Genomic DNA, 18519 nt, shown 5'->3' with positions numbered 1-18519 from the left:
TGTCTATAGGACATCATGTGGTCTGGATGGACTAAGACCTGTTAGTCTGTTGTCATGTTGTTTGTCTATAGGACATCATGTGGTCTGGATGGACTAAGACCTGTTAGTCTGTTGTTGTCATGTTGTTTGTCTATAGGACATCATGTGGTCTGGATGGACTAAGACCTGTTAGTCTGTTGTCATGTTGTTTGTCTATAGGACATCATGTGGTCTGGATGGACTAAGACCTGTTAGTCTGTTGTCATGTTGTTTGTCTATAGGACATCATGTGGTCTGGATGGACTAAGACCTGTTAGTCTGTTGTTGTCATGTTGTTTGTCTATAGGACATCATGTGGTCTGGATGGACTAAGACCTGTTAGTCTGTGTTGTTATGTTGTTTGTCTATAGGACATCATGTGGTCTGGATGGACTAAGACCTGTTAGTCTGTTGTCATGTTGTTTGTCTATAGGACATCATGTGGTCTGGATGGACTAAGACCTGTTAGTCTGTTGTCATGTTGTTTGTCTATAGGACATCATGTGGTCTGGATGGACTAAGACCTGTTAGTCTGTTGTCATGTTGTTTGTCTATAGGACATCATGTGGTCTGGATGGACTAAGACCTGTTAGTCTGTTGTCATGTTGTTTGTCTATAGGACATCATGTGGTCTGGATGGACTAAGACCTGTTAGTCTGTTGTCATGTTGTTTGTCTATAGGACATCATGTGGTCTGGATGGACTAAGACCTGTTAGTCTGTTGTTGTCATGTTGTTTGTCTATAGGACATCATGTGGTCTGGATGGACTAAGACCTGTTAGTCTTGTTGTCATGTTGTTTGTCCTCTTTGAGAGGGGCAGGCCTGTTCCAACTTCCAACTGTATTTTGTTTGATATTATAAGCAAATCATCAATCATGTTGCATTCTGGTAAACTTGTACATTTGTCATTTCCCCCAAATAATGACATACTTTCTCCCTACCCTCTTCCAATCTGGGGGCTTCGCCCTTTGGCCCTTCCTTGCTGTCTCTTTCTGCCTTCTCCTTAAACTATCCCCCCTGTCTCTACTTTATCTATCATGCCCTTCCCCTCTGCCCCCTGTCTCTACTTTATCTATCATGCCCTTCCCCTCTGCCCCCTGTCTCTACTTTATCTATCATGCCCTTCCCCTCTGCCCCCTGTCTCTACTTTATCTATCATGCCCTTCCCCTCTGCCCCCTGTCTCTGCATTATCTATCATGCCCTTCCCCTCTGCCCCCTGTCTCTACTTTATCTATCATGCCCTTCCCCTCTGCCCCCTGTCTCTACTTTATCTATCATGCCCTTCCCCTCTGCCCCCTGTCTCTACTTTATCTATCATGCCCTTCCCCTCTGCTCCCTGTCTCTGCATTATCTATCATGCCCTTCCCCTCTGCTCCCTGTCTCTACTTTATCTATCATGCCCTTCCCCTCTGCCCCCTGTCTCTACTTTATCTATCATGCCCTTCCCCTCTGCCCCCTGTCTCTACTTTATCTATCATGCCCTTCCCCTCTGCCCCCTGTCTCTACTTTATCTATCATGCCCTTCCCCTCTGCCCCCTGTCTCTACTTTATCTATCATGCCCTTCCCCTCTGCCCCCTGTCTCTACTTTATCTATCATGCCTTCCCCTCTGCCCCCTGTCTCTACTTTATCTATCATGCCCTTCCCCTCTGCCCCCTGTCTCTGCATTATCTATCATGCCCTTCCCCTCTGCCCCCTGTCTCTACTTTATCTATCATGCCCTTCCCCTCTGCTCTGTTTCTTTCCATCTCTCCATATTCTTTCTATATCTCTCATTCTATTTGCCTCTGGTCCTCCTCTCCCCCATATTTCTCTCCCCCATTCCCCCCTTTCCACCTCTCTCTCTTTCTCCCCCATCCCCCTCTCTCTCCACCTCTAACCTCTCTCTCCAACTCTCCGACCTCTTTCTCTCTATACCTCTCTCTCTACCCCTCCCCTCTCTCTCCCCTCTCTCTCTCTTTCCACCCCTCTCCCTCCTCCCAGGACCTGGATAAGACCCATACAGAGATCATGCGTCACCACACCAGTATCAGTGAGCTGAAGAGAAGCTTCATGGAGTCTGTTCCGGAGCCGCGGCAGAGCGAGTGGGACAAACGCCTGTCCACCCACTCACCCTTCCGCACGGCCAGCATCAACGGACAGCTGCAGTCAGGCACTGACGGGGTGAGTCAACACCAACAGAACTGAAATGAATAGAACATCCGTCCCCATTCAAGTCAGTGATGTCATAATGGGTGAACTGGTGTGTGTATCCATGAGTTGACCAGTCAAATTGCCAGGGTTACGGGCTCTAAGCCCCTTCTAGAGAGTCTATTTCTATGGAGTCAACAGAACAACCAGTCTTGGTACAGAGTCGGAGACAGCCATAAAAGCTCATGTTACTCAGAGACACAGACAGGCTTTTATTCTCTTTAGTCCCACTCTTAGCACCACCAGGACAGAGACAGCCATAGCAGCCCATGTTACTCAGAGACACAGACAGGCCTTTATTCTCTCTAGTCCCACTCTATAGCACCACCAGGACAGAGACAGCCATAGCAGCCCATGTTACTCAGAGACACAGAGAGGCCTTTATTCTCTCTAGTCCCACTCATAGCACTACCAGGACAGAGACAGCCATAGCAGCCCATGTTACTCAGAGACACAGACAGGCCTTTATTCTCTCTAGTCCCACTCTATAGCACCACCAGGACAGAGACAGCCATAGCAGCCCATGTTACTCAGAGACACAGACAGGCCTTTATTCTCTCTAGTCCCACTCTATAGCACCACCAGGACAGAGACAGCCATAGCAGCCCATGTTACTCAGAGACACAGACAGGCCTTTATTCTCTCTAGTCCCACTCTATAGCACCACCAGGACAGAGACAGCCATAGCAGCCCATGTTACTCGGAGACACAGACAGGCCTTTATTCTCTTTAGTCCCACTCTAAGCACCACCAGGACAGAGACAGCCATAGCAGCTCATGTTACTCAGAGACACAGAGAGGCCTTTATTCTCTCTAGTCCCACTCTTAGCACCACCAGGACAGAGACAGCCATAGCAGCCCATGTTACTCAGAGACACAGAGAGGCCTTTATTCTCTCTAGTCCCACTCTATAGCACCACCAGGACAGAGACAGCCATAGCAGCCCATGTTACTCAGAGACACAGAGAGGCCTTTATTCTCTCTAGTCCCACTCTATAGCACCACCAGGACAGAGACAGCCATAGCAGCCCATGTTACTCAGAGACACAGAGAGGCCTTTATTCTCTCTAGTCCCACTCTATAGCACCACCAGGACAGAGACAGCCATAGCAGCCCATGTTACTCAGAGACACAGAGAGGCCTTTATTCTCTCTAGTCCCACTCTATAGCACCACCAGGACAGAGACAGCCATAGCAGCCCATGTTACTCAGAGACACAGAGAGGCCTTTATTCTCTCTAGTCCCACTCTATAGCACCACCAGGACAGAGACAGCCATAGCAGCCCATGTTACTCAGAGACACAGAGAGGCCTTTATTCTCTCTAGTCCCACTCTATAGCACCACCAGGACAGAGACAGCCATAGCAGCCCATGTTACTCAGAGACACAGACAGGCCTTTATTCTCTTTAGTCCCACTCTAAGCACCACCAGGACAGAGACAGCCATAGAAGCTCATGTTACTCAGAGACACAGAGAGGCCTTTATTCTCTCTAGTCCCACTCTATAGCACCACCAGGACAGAGACAGCCATAGCAGCCCATGTTACTCAGAGACACAGAGAGGCCTTTATTCTCTCTAGTCCCGCTCATAGCACCACCAGGATTCCTGACAACAATGTGATGTTTGAAGTGAAAGATGGTACTTTTGACTCGCTTTTTGCATTTGTTAGCACCAGTTTACCGAGATGGATGTTTTGTTTATGTGCTTTCATTTTCAATTGAAGATGTGTTTTGACTTTCTTTAAGCAAGTTTTCTTGCTCTGTTGTTTTTCTAGTTGTAACTTTGGATTGCACATTCGTCATTAGTCCCAGTAGGGGGTACTGTTGTCTTTTCTCATGTCATTCAGTTGTTGTTTTTGACACAAATCAAGGTCCAGTCACTAATCTAGAGGATGCAATTATGTTAGTCAATGTCCAGTTTGTAGAAGATGGCAAAATACCTGGAATATTCGCATTACAGGGGTGCTGTACTGTGTTCATTTGAAAGAAAAGTATCATATTTTTTTTATTTCCTCATACTAGGTAGAGAGGAATAGATTATTTTCGGAAAGCAGTCGGAAAGCTTCAGAGAGCTTCATCAAGTGTTCAACAGTTTCTCTGTGTCTGTGCATCTCTGTGTGTACAGTGGACATGCTCTTGGAGTCTCTCTGTGTATATTCGTATGTGTGAAGATTGTGTGTGTGTGTCTGTGTTTGCGCATGTGTGTGTGTGTGTGTGTGTGTGTGTGTGTGCGTGTGTGCAGGTGAGGACGGCCTCCCTATCACCTGCATACAGAGTAGTTGGTGGCGTATCAGAGGTAAAGGTACTCTAATTCAGTCCTTACTGGCCGTACAGGGGCTGAGCTGAGCTGAGCTGGGCTGAGCTGGGCTGGGCTGGGCTGGGCTGCAGTAAGAGAACACTAGCAGGACTGCGCTCTCCCACCCCTGGCCCTGTCACGACCTACTTTAATAGATGCCCCTTCCAAACCACACCCCCTAACCTTTCCCAAACCCTCCCCCCTCACCACTGCCTGCGCTCCATGATTGGCTGCTGCCAGCTTTTGTCTTCCTGCTTTGATCTGTCAATCAAATCGCATGGCTGGGTTTACCCGATAGTAGTGAAGCTGCATGACTCAGTGATGATGATGATGATGATGATGATGATGTCTGACATAGTGATGAGAGACTGAAGAACAAAAAACTAAACACGCAAACAACCCAAAAAACAAACAGCGACAACAACAACAAACTGACCTCCTCCTCCCCCTCTTCATTTCATTGTCTCTCCTCCTCCCTCACTGGTTGTTTTATGTTCTCTCTCTCTCTCTCCCCCCCTTGTGTCGTCTCTCAATCCTCTCCTCCTCCTCGTCTTCCTCCTCCTCCTCTCCTTTCAAAGTCGTGCCCTGCCCCACAGTCATATCCACTCCCTCCTCCTCCATATCTTCCACCACCTCCTCCTCTACCTCCACCCCCTTCTCCTGAGGAGGATCCGGAGACCCAGAGAGGTGTTCAGGCCTTGGGTCACCGAGCATCACCGCTCCCTTCCCCTCACTCCTCTACTGCCATGGGGCTGAAAAAACTATTTTACTCCCAGACTTGAAGCTGCCTCCAGCTACCTGGGTATCCTGCCTGCTCCAGACCCTTCTCATGTCCTGCCTATGTACCTGAAGAATACTAAGTACTTCCCTCAGAACATTTAAAAACAAATCTAAAATAATTATAATCTTAACTTTCAATCTCTATTGAGTATAGGTAATTGTAAATGATAGGCCTATAGCACAATTTATATCAATGGAGATTATCATGTTTCTAAAATATCACAAAGAAAATACATATACAATTGCAGTATAATACACTAGTCTGGTGATTTACCAAGCAGTCTTACCTGACTTGATATTGTATGTAAAACATTTCAGATGTCTTTTTCTATCTTCATGAACACACTACCAAACAAATCCCAAATATGAGCATCCCAATTCCCAATAGACCTGAATGTATTCTGATAAGCTCATCTCTTTAAGGCAGGCTCATTGACTGACTGACTGGCTGTAAGATGGCAGTGAGGAGGAGGGAACACTGTGGTCTAGCCAACCTGCACCAAGCCAGTTTCTATGGTGGTTCTCCGCCTAACGGTGTTATGATCCAAGACGTTGCACTGCCAAACAAACGGTTTGCACTAGCTAGCATTTTACCTGCCAGAGAAGGCCTTTATCCAATCTAACCCCCAGCCATCCAATCTAACCCCAGCCATCCAATCTAACCCCAGCCATCCAATCTAACCCAAGCCATCCAATCTAACCCAAGCCATGGAGGAGCAGAGCCCCATAAAAACTCTCCAGTCCCAAATATGCTGCTGCTGCTGCCACCGCTTCCCTGGAGGTTGGTCCGGCCTGGTCCGGCCACCCTGGACCCTAACTCTCACTGCCCAGAAACCGAGAGTCTGAGTCGGGCTGAAGCTCAGTGATGGGACCCACCACTCACTAATGTCAGAGTTCAGAGAGAACTGAAGGAGACTCTTCCCCTCCGCCCTCATTTACAACCTTCCACCATTTACCTACTCCCCCACCTCCCTCCTTCCCCCTGTCCCTTCCCCTCCTACCCCACTCCCCCCTGTCCCTTTCCCTCCTAACCCACTCCCTCCCCTGTCCATTCCTCTCCTACCCCGCTACCTGCCCTGTCCTCATCCCTTCCCCCTCCTAACCCACTCCCTGCCCTGTCCTCATCCCTTCCCCTCCTAAAACACTCCCTGCCCTGTCCTCATCCCTTCCCCTCCTAACCCACTCCCTGCCCTGTCCTCATCCCTTCCCCTCCTAAAACACTCCCTTCCCTGTCCTCAACCCTTCCCCTCCTAACCCACTCCCTGCCCTGTCCTCATCCCTTCCCCTCCTAACCCACTCCCTGCCCTGTCCATTCCTCTCCTAACCCACTCCCTGCCCTGTCCTCATCCCTTCCCCTCCTAACCCACTCCCTGCCCTGTCCATTCCTCTCCTAACCCACTCCCTGCCCTGTCCATTCCTCTCCTAACCCACTCCCTGCCCTGTCCTCATCCCTTCCCCTCCTAACCCACTCCCTGCCCTGTCCTCATCCCTTCCCCTCCTAACCCACTCCCTGCCCTGTCCTCATCCCTTTCCCTCCTAACCCACTCACTCCCCTGTCCTCATCCCTTCCCCTCCTAACCTACTCCCTTCCCTGTCCTCAACCCTTCCCCTCCTAACCCACTCCCTGCCCTGTCCTCATCCCTTTCCCTCCTAACCTACTCCCTGCCCTGTCCTCATCCCTTCCCCTCCTAACCCACTCCCTGCCCTGTACTCATCCCTTTCCCTCCTAACCCACTCCCTTCCCCTCCTAACCCACTCCCTGCCCTGTCCTCATCCCTTCCCCTCCTAACCCACTCCCTTCCCTGTCCTCATCCCTTCCCCTCCTAACCCACTCCCTGCCCTGTCCTCATCCCTTCCCCTCCTAACCCACTCCCTGCCCTGTCCTCATCCCTTTCCCTCCTAACCCACTCCCTGCCCTGTCCTCATCCCTTTCCCTCCTAACCCACTCCCTGCCCTGTCCTCATCCCTTCCCCTCCTAACCCACTCCCTGCCCTGTCCTCATCCCTTTCCCTCCTAACCCACTCCCTGCCCTGTCCTCATCCCTTTCCCTCCTAACCCACTCCCTGCCCTGTTCTCATCCCTTCCCCTCCTAACCCACTCCCTGCCCTGTCCTCATCCCTTTCCCTCCTAACCCACTCCCTGCCCTGTTCTCATCCCTTCCCCTCCTAACCCACTCCCTGCCCTGTCCTCAACCCTTTCCCTCCTAACCCACTCCCTGCCCTGTTCTCATCCCTTCCCCTCCTAACCCACTCCCTTCCCTGTCCTCATCCCTTCCCCTCCTAACCCACTCCCTGCCCTGTCCTCATCCCTTCCCCTCCTAACCCACTCCCTTCCCTGTCCTCATCCCTTCCCCTCCTAACCCACTCCCTGCCCTGTCCTCATCCCTTCCCCTCCTAACCCACTCCCTTCCCTGTCCTCATCCCTTCCCCTCCTAACCCACTCCCTGCCCTGTCCTCATCCCTTCCCCTCCTAACCCACTCCCTGCCCTGTCCTCATCCCTTTCCCTCCTAACCCACTCCCTCCCCTGTCCATTCCCCTCCTAACAGACTCCCTGCCCTCTTCCCATCCTCCCCTAATTCCTGCCTGTCGGTTGGCCATTCCCCCACGTCTGTTCATTGTTCTCTGTCTCTCTTGGTCTCCCGTTGCTGAACACAGCGAGGGAAGCGTCCTCTGTTTGAATACCAGGTAAGATTACTGAGACAGCAACAGCAGGCCTCCTCAGCCCCCGGGGGACCACCGCTCCTCAAACACCACTATCTACAGGAGGAAGAAGATTATACTTCTGATGATTCTGAGGAGGAGGAGGAGGCTCGGGGCCAAGGGCACGCTCTGAGGGTCTCTATCGACATGCCTGAGGAGGAGGACAGGGCAGGGGGGCCCTCAGCCTGCCAGCTGTACCCAGCCATGCTCCAGCTCCAACCGTCCCACGTCTCCTTCTCCCTCATGTCTGGACTGCTGGTCATGTTTTTCACCCTGTGTTGGCTGGTGTTTATCTGACTGGCCGGTCCGGTGGAGAGAGAGAGAGCCCTCTAATGAACTGAACAGCCCAGTGACTGGCCGGTCCGGTGAGAGAGAGAGCCCTCTAATGAACTGAACAGCCCAGTGACTGGCCGGTCCGGTGGAGAGAGAGAGAGCCCCTTACTGAAGTACCCCTGTTGAAGGACAGCGACAGACACACAGACACACAGACACACAGAGAGACAGACAGACACACAGACACACAGACACACAGACACACAGACAGACAGAGACACACACAGACACACAGACAGACACACAGACACACAGACAGACACACAGACACACAGACAGACAGACAGACACACAGACAGACAGACACACAGACAGACAGACACACAGACAGACAGAGACACACACAGACAGAGACACACACAGACAGAGACACACACAGAGACACACACAGACAGAGACACACAGACAGACAGAGACACACACAGACAGAGACACACAGACACACAGACAGAGACACACAGACAGACAGACAGACAGACAGACAGACAGACAGACAGACAGACAGACAGACAGACAGACAGACAGACAGACAGACAGACAGACAGACAGACAGACAGAGACAGGAGGACAGAGACAGGACAGGACAGGACAGGACAAACAGGACCGACAGGGTAGACGGAACACTCAGGTTGTATTTAAGAGAAGAACACATGAGTTATTATTATTATCACCATAGGTCTCTCATGTAACTGAAATGCCCTTTAAACCCACGTTGCTGTTGTTGCACTCCTAAAAACATGGCTTGCGTTCCAAATAGCACCCTATTCTTTATATAGTGCTCTACTTTTTAAAAGCATTGGGCTAAATATGGACTAGGGTGCCATTTGAGACACAGAGATGGTGTACTTGGCTCACTTGTTAAACTGACTGACATCACTACCGGTAACCAAAAATGATGGTGGCCTGCCATTTCCTCCTCTGCTTGCTTTAAATTAACAATCACTGCCCACTGCCTGCTCCGAGAGAGAGAGCGAGAGAGCGAGACCGAGAGCGAGAGAGAGAGAGGATTTTGTTTTACTTATCAGACTGATTTTAAACTAAAATAATATGTATCAACCCACTTGCTGATTATTCCTCTAACTAGTGAGTTTGGATTGAAGATACCGTATGTGTCAACTCTTGACTAGTTTAGAGACTTTTGGAATGTCTTCCTATATGAAATACCACCACTCATGGATGGAGTCTAAAGCCATTGAAATGCTATTTGAGATGTGTACTCTCTCTAATGTTGCCATTAGAAATACCCTGGGAAAGTATTGTTTACCAATGGACTGGTGGTGGAAGTGTATTCAATAACTATGTGCATGTGAGTACACGTGTATTAGTGTGTGTTTTTGTGTGTGTGTGTGTGTAGATAAGTGTGTATATGACTATTATAACACACAATGTTGTTATTATTATAGGAACTTGGTTCGCTAGAAAGATAGATGTTTTTATTATGTTCACTGTGAAACTTCCCGTAGGAAAGCAATTATCTCTATATTGATCTAGTATGTGTTGTTTTATATAATTCACTATTACATTTGTTCTTAATATCGTAATGTTAGTCAGAGTCGATGAGGATTTACTTAAACCATAATTAAAGGTGAAAGTCATTTGGCGACTGTAAAATAAATCTATTCAGGCATGCTTACTTTAGTTATCTATCTGTACTGAATCTGTCATTTAGATGTGTTTACAAATGGCATACAGTGCCAGTCAAACGTTTGGACACACCTACTCATTCAAGGGTTTTTCTTTATTTGTATTATTTTGTACATTGTAGAATAATAGTGAAGACATCACAACTATGAAATAATGCTTTTCCTTCACTCTGCGGTCCAACTCATCCCAAACCATCTCAATTGGGTTGAGGTTGGGTGATTGTGGAGGCCAGGTCATCTGATCCAGCACTCCATCATTCTCCTTCTTGGTCAAATAGCCCTTACACAGCCTGGAGGTGGTGTTTGGGGTCATTGTCCTGTTGAAAAACAAATGATAGTCCCACTAAGCGCAATCCAGATGGGATGGCGTATCGCTGCCGAATGCTGTGGAAGCCATGCTGGTTAAGTGTACCTTGAATTCTAAATAAATCACAGACATTGTCACCAGCAAAGCACCCCCACACCATCACACCTCCTCCTCCATGCTTCACGGTGGGAACCACACATGCAGAGATCATCCGTTCACTTACTCTGCGTCTCACAAAGACACAGCCGTTAGAACCAAAAATCTCAAATTTGGACTCATCCAACCAAAGGACAGATTTCCACCGGTCTAATGTCCATTGCTCGTGTTTCTTGGCCCAAGCAAGTCTCTTCAGCAATTCGACCATGAAGACCTGATTCACGCAGTCTCCTCTGAACAGTTGATGTTGAGATGTGTCTGTTACTTGAACTCTGTGAAGCATTTATTTGGGCTGCAATTTCTGAGGCTGGTAACTCTAATGAACTTATCCTCTGCAGCAGAGGTAACTCTGGGTCTTCCATTCCTGTGGCGGTCTTCATGAGAGCCAGATTCATCATAGCACTTGATGGTTTTTGCAACTGCACTTAAATAAACGTTCAAAGTTCTTGATATTTTCCGTATTGACTGGCATTCATGTCTTAAAGTAATGATGGACTGTCATTTCTCTTTGCTTATTTGAGCTGTTCTTGCCGTAATACGGTCTTGGTCTTTTACTAAATAGGGTATTGTGGTGACATTTGGGACTCATCCAATGTGATAAATCACTGTAAAGTAACTAGACTATCCCCGTTGGAGGTCCAGCTGTGTGCTTTTCATAATATGAGCGCCTCTCAGGGGTCCAGCTGTGTGCTTTTCATAATAAGAGCGCCTCTCAGGGGTCCGGCTGTGTGCTTTTCATAATAAGAGCGCCTCTCAGGGGTCGAGCTGTGTGCTTTTCATAGTAAGAGCGCCTCTCAGGGGTCCAGCTGTGTGCTTTTCATAATAAGAGCGCCTCTCAGGGGTCGAGCTGTGTGCTTTTCATAGTAAGAGCGCCCCGGCCTCTGGGACGACGGAGAGGAGGACCAAGCCCGCCACAGGCCCCTGGCAACCAGCCTCGCCAAATATCCACACACCAGCCTTCAGATATGCTACATTACATTCCAGGTGATTTAATTGTACAGTGAAACAGACAAATGAAATTGTGTTAAATATGAATAGACTTAATAGCACGTCTCTCTGGTGTTGGCTAAGTGGGGCTTGTTTTGTTCCTCTTAATACGGGTAGACTCAGGATTTGGATGCTGATAAATCAGAACACTTTTATGGCCTCTCTATGGTTAGAGCGTTGGGCCAGTAACCCGAAAGGTTGCTAGATCGAATCCCCGAGCTGACAAGGTAAAAATCTGTTGTTCTGCCCATGAGCAAGGCAGTTAACCCACTGTTCCCCGGGCGCCGAAGACGTGGATGTCGATTAAGGCAGCCACCCCCGCACCTCTCTGATTCAGAGGGGTTGGGTTAAATGTGGAAGACACATTTCAGTTGAAGGCATTCAGTTGTACAACTGACTAGGTATCCCCCCTTTCCCTTTCCCAAGAAAATTGTAAAAAATAAAGAAAACCCCTTGAATGGTGTCACGCTTGATATGAATGATCCGGGAGACAGACGCAGGAATGCGTAATATTTTTTTTTTTATTTACCCAAATTACGGCGTGCCGTGTAAAGACATGGGAACGAAGACCAAACAAACACGTAACAAAAAACACAGGGTTGAAACCCAAACAAAAGAGCGAGGAATACCTTGAATAAATAACACAAGCGCACAATGATTAACACACGGGACGAGACCCGTAATCATCTGCGCAATACACAATGGAACGAAGCCAAAACACACAGCACAGGTAATCACACGCACCAACGCACATTGTAACACTAATGGAACAGCCCAATGGAAACCAAAGGGCACACTTATACGGGTACTAATCAGTGGGAATAGGGAACAGGTGTGCGTAATGAAAGTTCCGGAGGGATCCGTGACAAATGAGTCGGTGTGTCCAAACTTTTGACTGGTACTGTATATTACTACTGTTGTTCTGTTTCATTCTGTGGTGTCCCATGTATGCTAAGAAGTCAAGGAAGTATTCATTTTGAATGTATGATCGGAGTCTGTCTGTTTTTAGAGTGTATTCTCATCTTCTCTCTAATTCGGGATATCCACTCTTTCCACAGTTTTTTTTTATTACATTTTGGGGGGTTGTATGTTTTGCTGCTAATTAGGGAACACCCCTAAACCCTCCTATTCTGATTTTGGCCCTCTAGTTCACTCTCTTGGTCTCTAACTCCAGGAAGGAAACTAGGCCTAGAAATTAGGTCTCCCTAATTATTAGTTTTGTCATGTGGCGAGCTTGACTTTGAAAAGGACTACACAGCGAGAAGATTGCCCTGATTTGAACAGATGTCCAGTCCAGCATGCACTCTGCTATAGCTGTCATATCACATATCTGCTCCTTTCATGGGCTCAAAATTATATCCGACTTGACTATGTGGACTAAATCAAATGACTTTTTCTTGCGGGCGTGCTCTTGCTCTCATTCTCTCTCTACCACCCTCTCTCACTCTTTCTTCTTTCTGCCTCTTTATCTCTCTCTCTCTCTCTCTGTTTCTCTTTTTCCTCTTCCTCTCCTTCCCCTCTCTGTCTCTCCCTCCCTACCTCCCTGGCAAAGAGTTTGAGATGAAAGATTTAAAAGCTAAATTAAAGTAATTTTTGATGCCTCTGATTTTGCATAATCTGCATATCTGAAGGCTGGTGTGTGGATATTTGGCGTGGCTGGTTGCCAGGGTCCTGTGGCGGGCTTGGTCCTCCTCTCCGTCGTCCCAGAGGCCGGGGCGCTCTTACTATGAAAAGCACACAGCTGGACCCCTGAGAGGCGCTCTTATTATGAAAAGCACACAGCTGGACCCCTGAGAGGCGCTCTTATTATGAAAAGCACACAGCTGGACCCCCGACGGGGATAGTCTAGTTACTTTACAGTGATTTATCACATTGGATGAGTCCCAAATGTCACCACAATACCCTGTGCACTACTTTTGACCAGAGCCCTATGGTGCCATTTGGGATGCAGTTTTGTCGCTGTGCTGCAGCCCTTCCTCTGGGGAGCTCTCTCTCTCTCTCTCTCTCTTTTTCATAACAACGCAATTACAGTTGTCTCTATCTTGACAAGTTTTCTCCCTCAACTTAATTGTTTGTTTTTGTTTAGAAAAAAAAAACATTTTTGATCTTATTTTATTTATAGATTTAGAATAATGAGTTTTCTCGCTGGGAAATCAAATATCATTTGGAATAAGCTTATATCAAGTGATTGCAACAGTTTCTCCTGTCTCCAACCCCTAAGCTGCAAAACGTGCTTCTACTTTTAGCTTAAGTAGATTGTCTGAGACCCCCTGTCTGGCTAGAGCCACACCTACAGCATCAGGAATGGATAGACAGGGGATAGTCACATAGTGTGAATAGGGGATAGTCACATAGTGTGAATAGGGGATAGTCACAGTGTGAACAGGGGATAGTCACATAGTGTGAATAGGGGATTGTCACATAGTGTGAACAGGGGATTGTCACATAGTGTGAATAGGGGATAGTCACATAGTGTGAACAGGGGATAGTCACATAGTGTGAACAGGGGATAGTCACATAGTGTGAACAGGGGATAGTCACATAGTGTGAACAGGGGATAGTCACATAGTGTGAACAGGGGATTGTCACATAGTGTGAATAGGGGATAGTCACATAGTGTGAATAGGGGATAGTCACATAGTGTGAACAGGGGATAGTCACATAGTGTGAATAGGGGATAGTCACAGTGTGTGAATAGGGGATAGTCACAGTGTGTGAATAAGGGATAGTCACATAGTGTGAATAGGGGATAGTCACATAGTGTGAATAGGGGATAGTCACATAGTGTGAATAGGGGATAGTCACATAGTGTGAATAGGGGATTGTCACATAGTGTGAATAGGGGATAGTCACATAGTGTGAATAGGGGATAGTCACATAGTGTGAATAGGGGATAGTCACATAGTGTGAACAGGGGATAGTCACATAGTGTGAATAGGGGATAGTCACATAGTGTGAATAGGGGATAGTCACATAGTGTGAATAGGGGATAGTCACATAGTGTGAATAGGGGATAGTCACAGTGTGAACAGGGGATAGTCACATAGTGTGAATAGGGGATAGTCACATAGTGTGAATAGGGGATAGTCACATAGTGTGAATAGGGGATAGTCACATAGTGTGAATAGGGGATAGTCACATAGTGTGAATAGGGGATAGTCAAAAAGTATGAATTTTATATCTATGCTATGATCTATCTAGTATTTTCAGGCGGTACTTCACACTATGAGGGTTCTATATCTATGGGTCATAGTGAATCTAGATGGGTTGGGAGAGAATACAGTATAGAGGAAAAACATATTAATTCAATGTATGTATGCTGCATATAGTAGCTATGTCATAGTATAGTGGGTTCTGATAGATTAAAAAAGCAGTTTGATACAGTGGCCTTCAGAAAGTATTCATACTCCTTCACTTCTTCCATATTTTGTTGTTACAGCCTGAATTCAAAATGGATGATTTTTTTTCTTTTTCTCACCCATCTACACACAATACCCAATAATCACAAAGGGAAAACATATTTTTTTCGATTCTTTTTGCAAATATATTGAAAATGAAATACAGAAATATTTCATTTACATAAGCGTTCACACCCCTGAGTCAAACATGTTAGAATCACCTTTGGCAGCGATTACAGCGGTGAGTCATTCTGGGTAAGTTTCTAACAGCTTTGCACACCTGGATTGTACAATATTTGCACATTAATTCTTTTTAAATTTCTTCAAGCTCTGTCAGGTTGGTTGTTGATCATTGCTAGACAGCTATTTTCAAGTTTTGCCATAGATTTTCAAACCGATTAAGTCAAAACTGTAACTAGGCCGCTCAGGAACATTCAATGTCGTCTTGGTAAGCAACTCCAGTGTATATTTGGCCTTGTGTTGTAGGTTACTGTCCTGCTGAAAGGTGAATTAATCTCCTAGTGTCTGATGGAAAGCAGAAAGAACCAGATTTTCCTCTAGGATTTTTCCTGTGCTTATAGCTGCATTGTGTTTCTTTTTATCCCCCAAAAAACTCCCTAGTCCTTGCCGATGACAAGCATTACCATAACATGATGCAGAGCCACCATGCTTGAAAATATGAAGAGTGGTACTCAGTAATGTGTTGCATTGGATTTGCCCCAAACATAACGCTTTGTATTCAGGACATACAGTTAATTTGCCAAATTTTTTTCAGTTTTACTTTAGTGCCTTGTTGCAAACACTGCTTCCTTTTTTTTCACTCTGTCATTTAGGTTAGTATTAGGTAGTAACTACAATGTTGTTGATCCTTCCTCAGTTTTATCCTATCACAGCCATTAAACTCGTAACTGTTTTAAAGTCTCCATTGTCCTCATGGTGAAATCCCTGAGCGGTTTCCTTCCTCTCCGGCAACTGCATTAGGAAGGACACCTGTGTCTTTGTAGTGACTGGGTGTATTGATGCACCATCCAAAGTGTAATTAATAACTTCCCCATGCTCAAAGGGATATTCATTGTCTGTTTTTGTAGTTTATTTACCAATCTACCAATATGTGCCCTTCTTTGCGAGGCATTGGAAAACCTCCCTGCTCTTTGTGGTTGAATCTGTGTTTGAAATTCACTGCTCGACTGAGTGACCTTACAGATAATTTTATGTGTGGGGTACAGAGATGGAGTATTATACACTATTATTTCACACAGAATGAGTCTATGCAACTTATTATGTGACTTGTTAAGCACATTTTTACTCCTGAACTTATTTAGGCTTGCCATAACAAAGGGGTTGAATACTTATTCACTCAAGACATTTCAACCTTTCATTTTTTATTAATTTGTAAAAAGTTCTGAAAACATAATTCCACTTTGACCTTATGGGGTATTGTGTGTAGGCCAGTGAGACATCTCAATCCATTTTAAATTCAAGCTGAAAAAGTGAAAGGGTGTGAACACTTTCTGAAGGCAGATAATATATACGACAAACTCAATATTCACCGTGTGTATTTTCCCTCTTTCCTCACAGTCTAACGTGGTGAAAACACAGACTATCACCATCTCAGACGTGTCTAACTCCCTACGAGGAGACGTCTATAACAAGGAGATCCCCATCGTGCACACTGAGACCAAGACCATTACCTACGAGTCAGCGCAGGTGAGAGGCATCGTTAGAAATGTAGTTCTTAAATAAAACCCTTTACTAACCCAATGACTTTGTGTTAACAGTGAACTGGGTCGTATTCATAAGGGTACCCAACGGGATTTTTTAATTTTTTTTAATGGTCTCGCAACGGAAAATGAAAACAAGCAATTTCATATTGGACAAGTCCTATTTCAGTGTGTTTTCTTCCTTTTGGTGCCTAATGAACATGAGTCTGTTTTTTGTCTTAATCCCAGCCAGTAGATAACGTAATCCTACATGAACCCCTTTTCTCCCCCTTGTGTTAACATAGTGTCTCCTTCAGCCCGTAGACAGCATGGCAGAGAGGGACTCTGGAGTGCTGCTGAGTGCCCAGACCATCACCTCAGAGACAGTCAGTACAACCACCACCACTCAGATCACCAAGGTACGTCCTGGGCTTCCTGGTCTACGATCAGTTTGGCTAGATGATTTAGATTTGAGTAATTTAGCACAGCAATTCCGAACGTATTTTGCTTTGTGAACCACCAATTGAGGCGCAGAAGAAATATCAGCCCACGCAGAGAAGCATTGAACTTCACTTAACTTTCTAGTTTTCCCCTTTAGTTAACACTCTCAAAGTTTCCCTTTACTGTGGGAATTGTGATCGAATCAATGCATTATTAGCCACTTTCAATGCAACATACCGAAACAAAACGAACTATGCAAGAGATTTTGTTGTAGGCAGAACGCATCGGAGTAGGATTCTATTGCATTGACAGGCACGACTCAGGCCCATACTATACATAGACCGGTGCGCCACAACCAATCAGAGCTAAGGTATGCAAATAGACCATTGCCTTATATGGATCTGTGCCATTCACTTTGAACTGGACTGTGTTTACAGCATGTGCGGTCGTGAGTAGCGTGAGCTACATGTAACCACCTGAACACATTTGTTCATATTCTTTGCTAGTCAGTGAGTTATTAGCCCAGTTATAGCTAATCATTAATGGAGGAGTGATTACTTCCTACAAGAGCACAAAACGTGTGCATTTCTAGCCATCTTTAAAAAGCGAGTCAGGTAAAGAGCTTTTTTTTTTTCTTCCTAAATGGACAGGCTTGAATAAGCTAAGTAGCCAATAGGCAGAGGGTAACATTTGATTCTCTGTAATAGTGGTATGGGGATAATAATGTGGTTTCTTGCATCAAACACCACAACATTTCCAGTCACCTCCTTGTCTGAAGGACAAGTGGATCAACAGGTTAATGTCAAGCCCTGCATGTTTTTTTCAGACTCATGGAATGTAGGTCTACGTTGAACACCACACGTTGGCTGCTACTGTCGGCTGAATGATAGAACAGCTATTTCCATGGTAAAATGTTATGGGATGCAATTTCTCCATTGTTTTTGATGGTAGCCATAGGTTTGCACATTTTGGGGAATATTCAGAGGTGGAAACTTTCCGTGGGAATATATGGGAATTAACGGGAATATATGGGAATTAACGAAAATATATGCAAATTAATATTAATACCATTTAAATGTAGATGTTTTTTACATTGGATATATTTACCATATCATACGGAGACAGAAACATAAATCTTATACCTTATCATAAGTAGACATAATTGAAAATGATTAAATCCTTCCAAAAGAAATAAAAAACAATTTAGTTACGAATTGAACTTTAATTAAATGAGTTGAATCTTCACATGGGATGATTTCACTGAACAACAAAAGAAAGGGAATATTGAATGATCCCAATGATCCATCGCATCTCTGTAAAATGATAGTCTAGAAACTAAAGCTTTGGTTGTCTTCCTCTCAGGCTTCCATGTCTTCTCCCTGGACCTCCTCAATGTCCACCTCTTGAACATCCCACTCTGAGGCCTCATCTTTACTGTCACTTTCCAACCTTGTTGAGGATGGCTCATTGTCAGGCTCAAAAAGCCTCAAATTTGCCCGGATAGCCACCAATTTTTCAACCCTTGTATTGGTCAGCCTGTTGCGTGCTTTTGTGTATGTGTTCCCAAAC

General features: G+C 45.9%; 1 protein-coding gene across 11 annotated transcripts in view; it reads left to right on the top strand.

Annotated features, from left to right (window-relative positions):
• Positions 1-18519, top strand: part of LOC106589039 (protein 4.1) — a 154346-nt gene that overhangs the window by 120106 nt on the left and 15721 nt on the right. For 7 of the 11 annotated variants that reach the window (XM_045709459.1, XM_045709462.1, XM_045709458.1 and 4 more), the window contains 3 exons: positions 2003-2182; positions 16388-16516; positions 16815-16928. In XM_045709459.1, the coding sequence (XP_045565415.1) occupies positions 2003-2182; positions 16388-16516; positions 16815-16928 (423 nt within the window). Of the gene's footprint in view, positions 1-2002; positions 2183-4451; positions 4506-5083; positions 6282-16387; positions 16517-16814; positions 16929-18519 lie in introns of those variants that run through there. The other 4 variants (XM_045709469.1, XM_045709460.1, XM_045709468.1 and 1 more) reach the window with 2 other exon arrangements.

This window comes from Salmo salar, chromosome ssa27 (assembly GCF_905237065.1).
Source record: "Salmo salar chromosome ssa27, Ssal_v3.1, whole genome shotgun sequence".
NCBI lineage: Eukaryota > Metazoa > Chordata > Actinopteri > Salmoniformes > Salmonidae > Salmo > Salmo salar.
The sequence above is the reverse complement of the archived record's forward strand: the minus strand, read 5'-3'. Positions and strand labels throughout refer to the sequence as shown.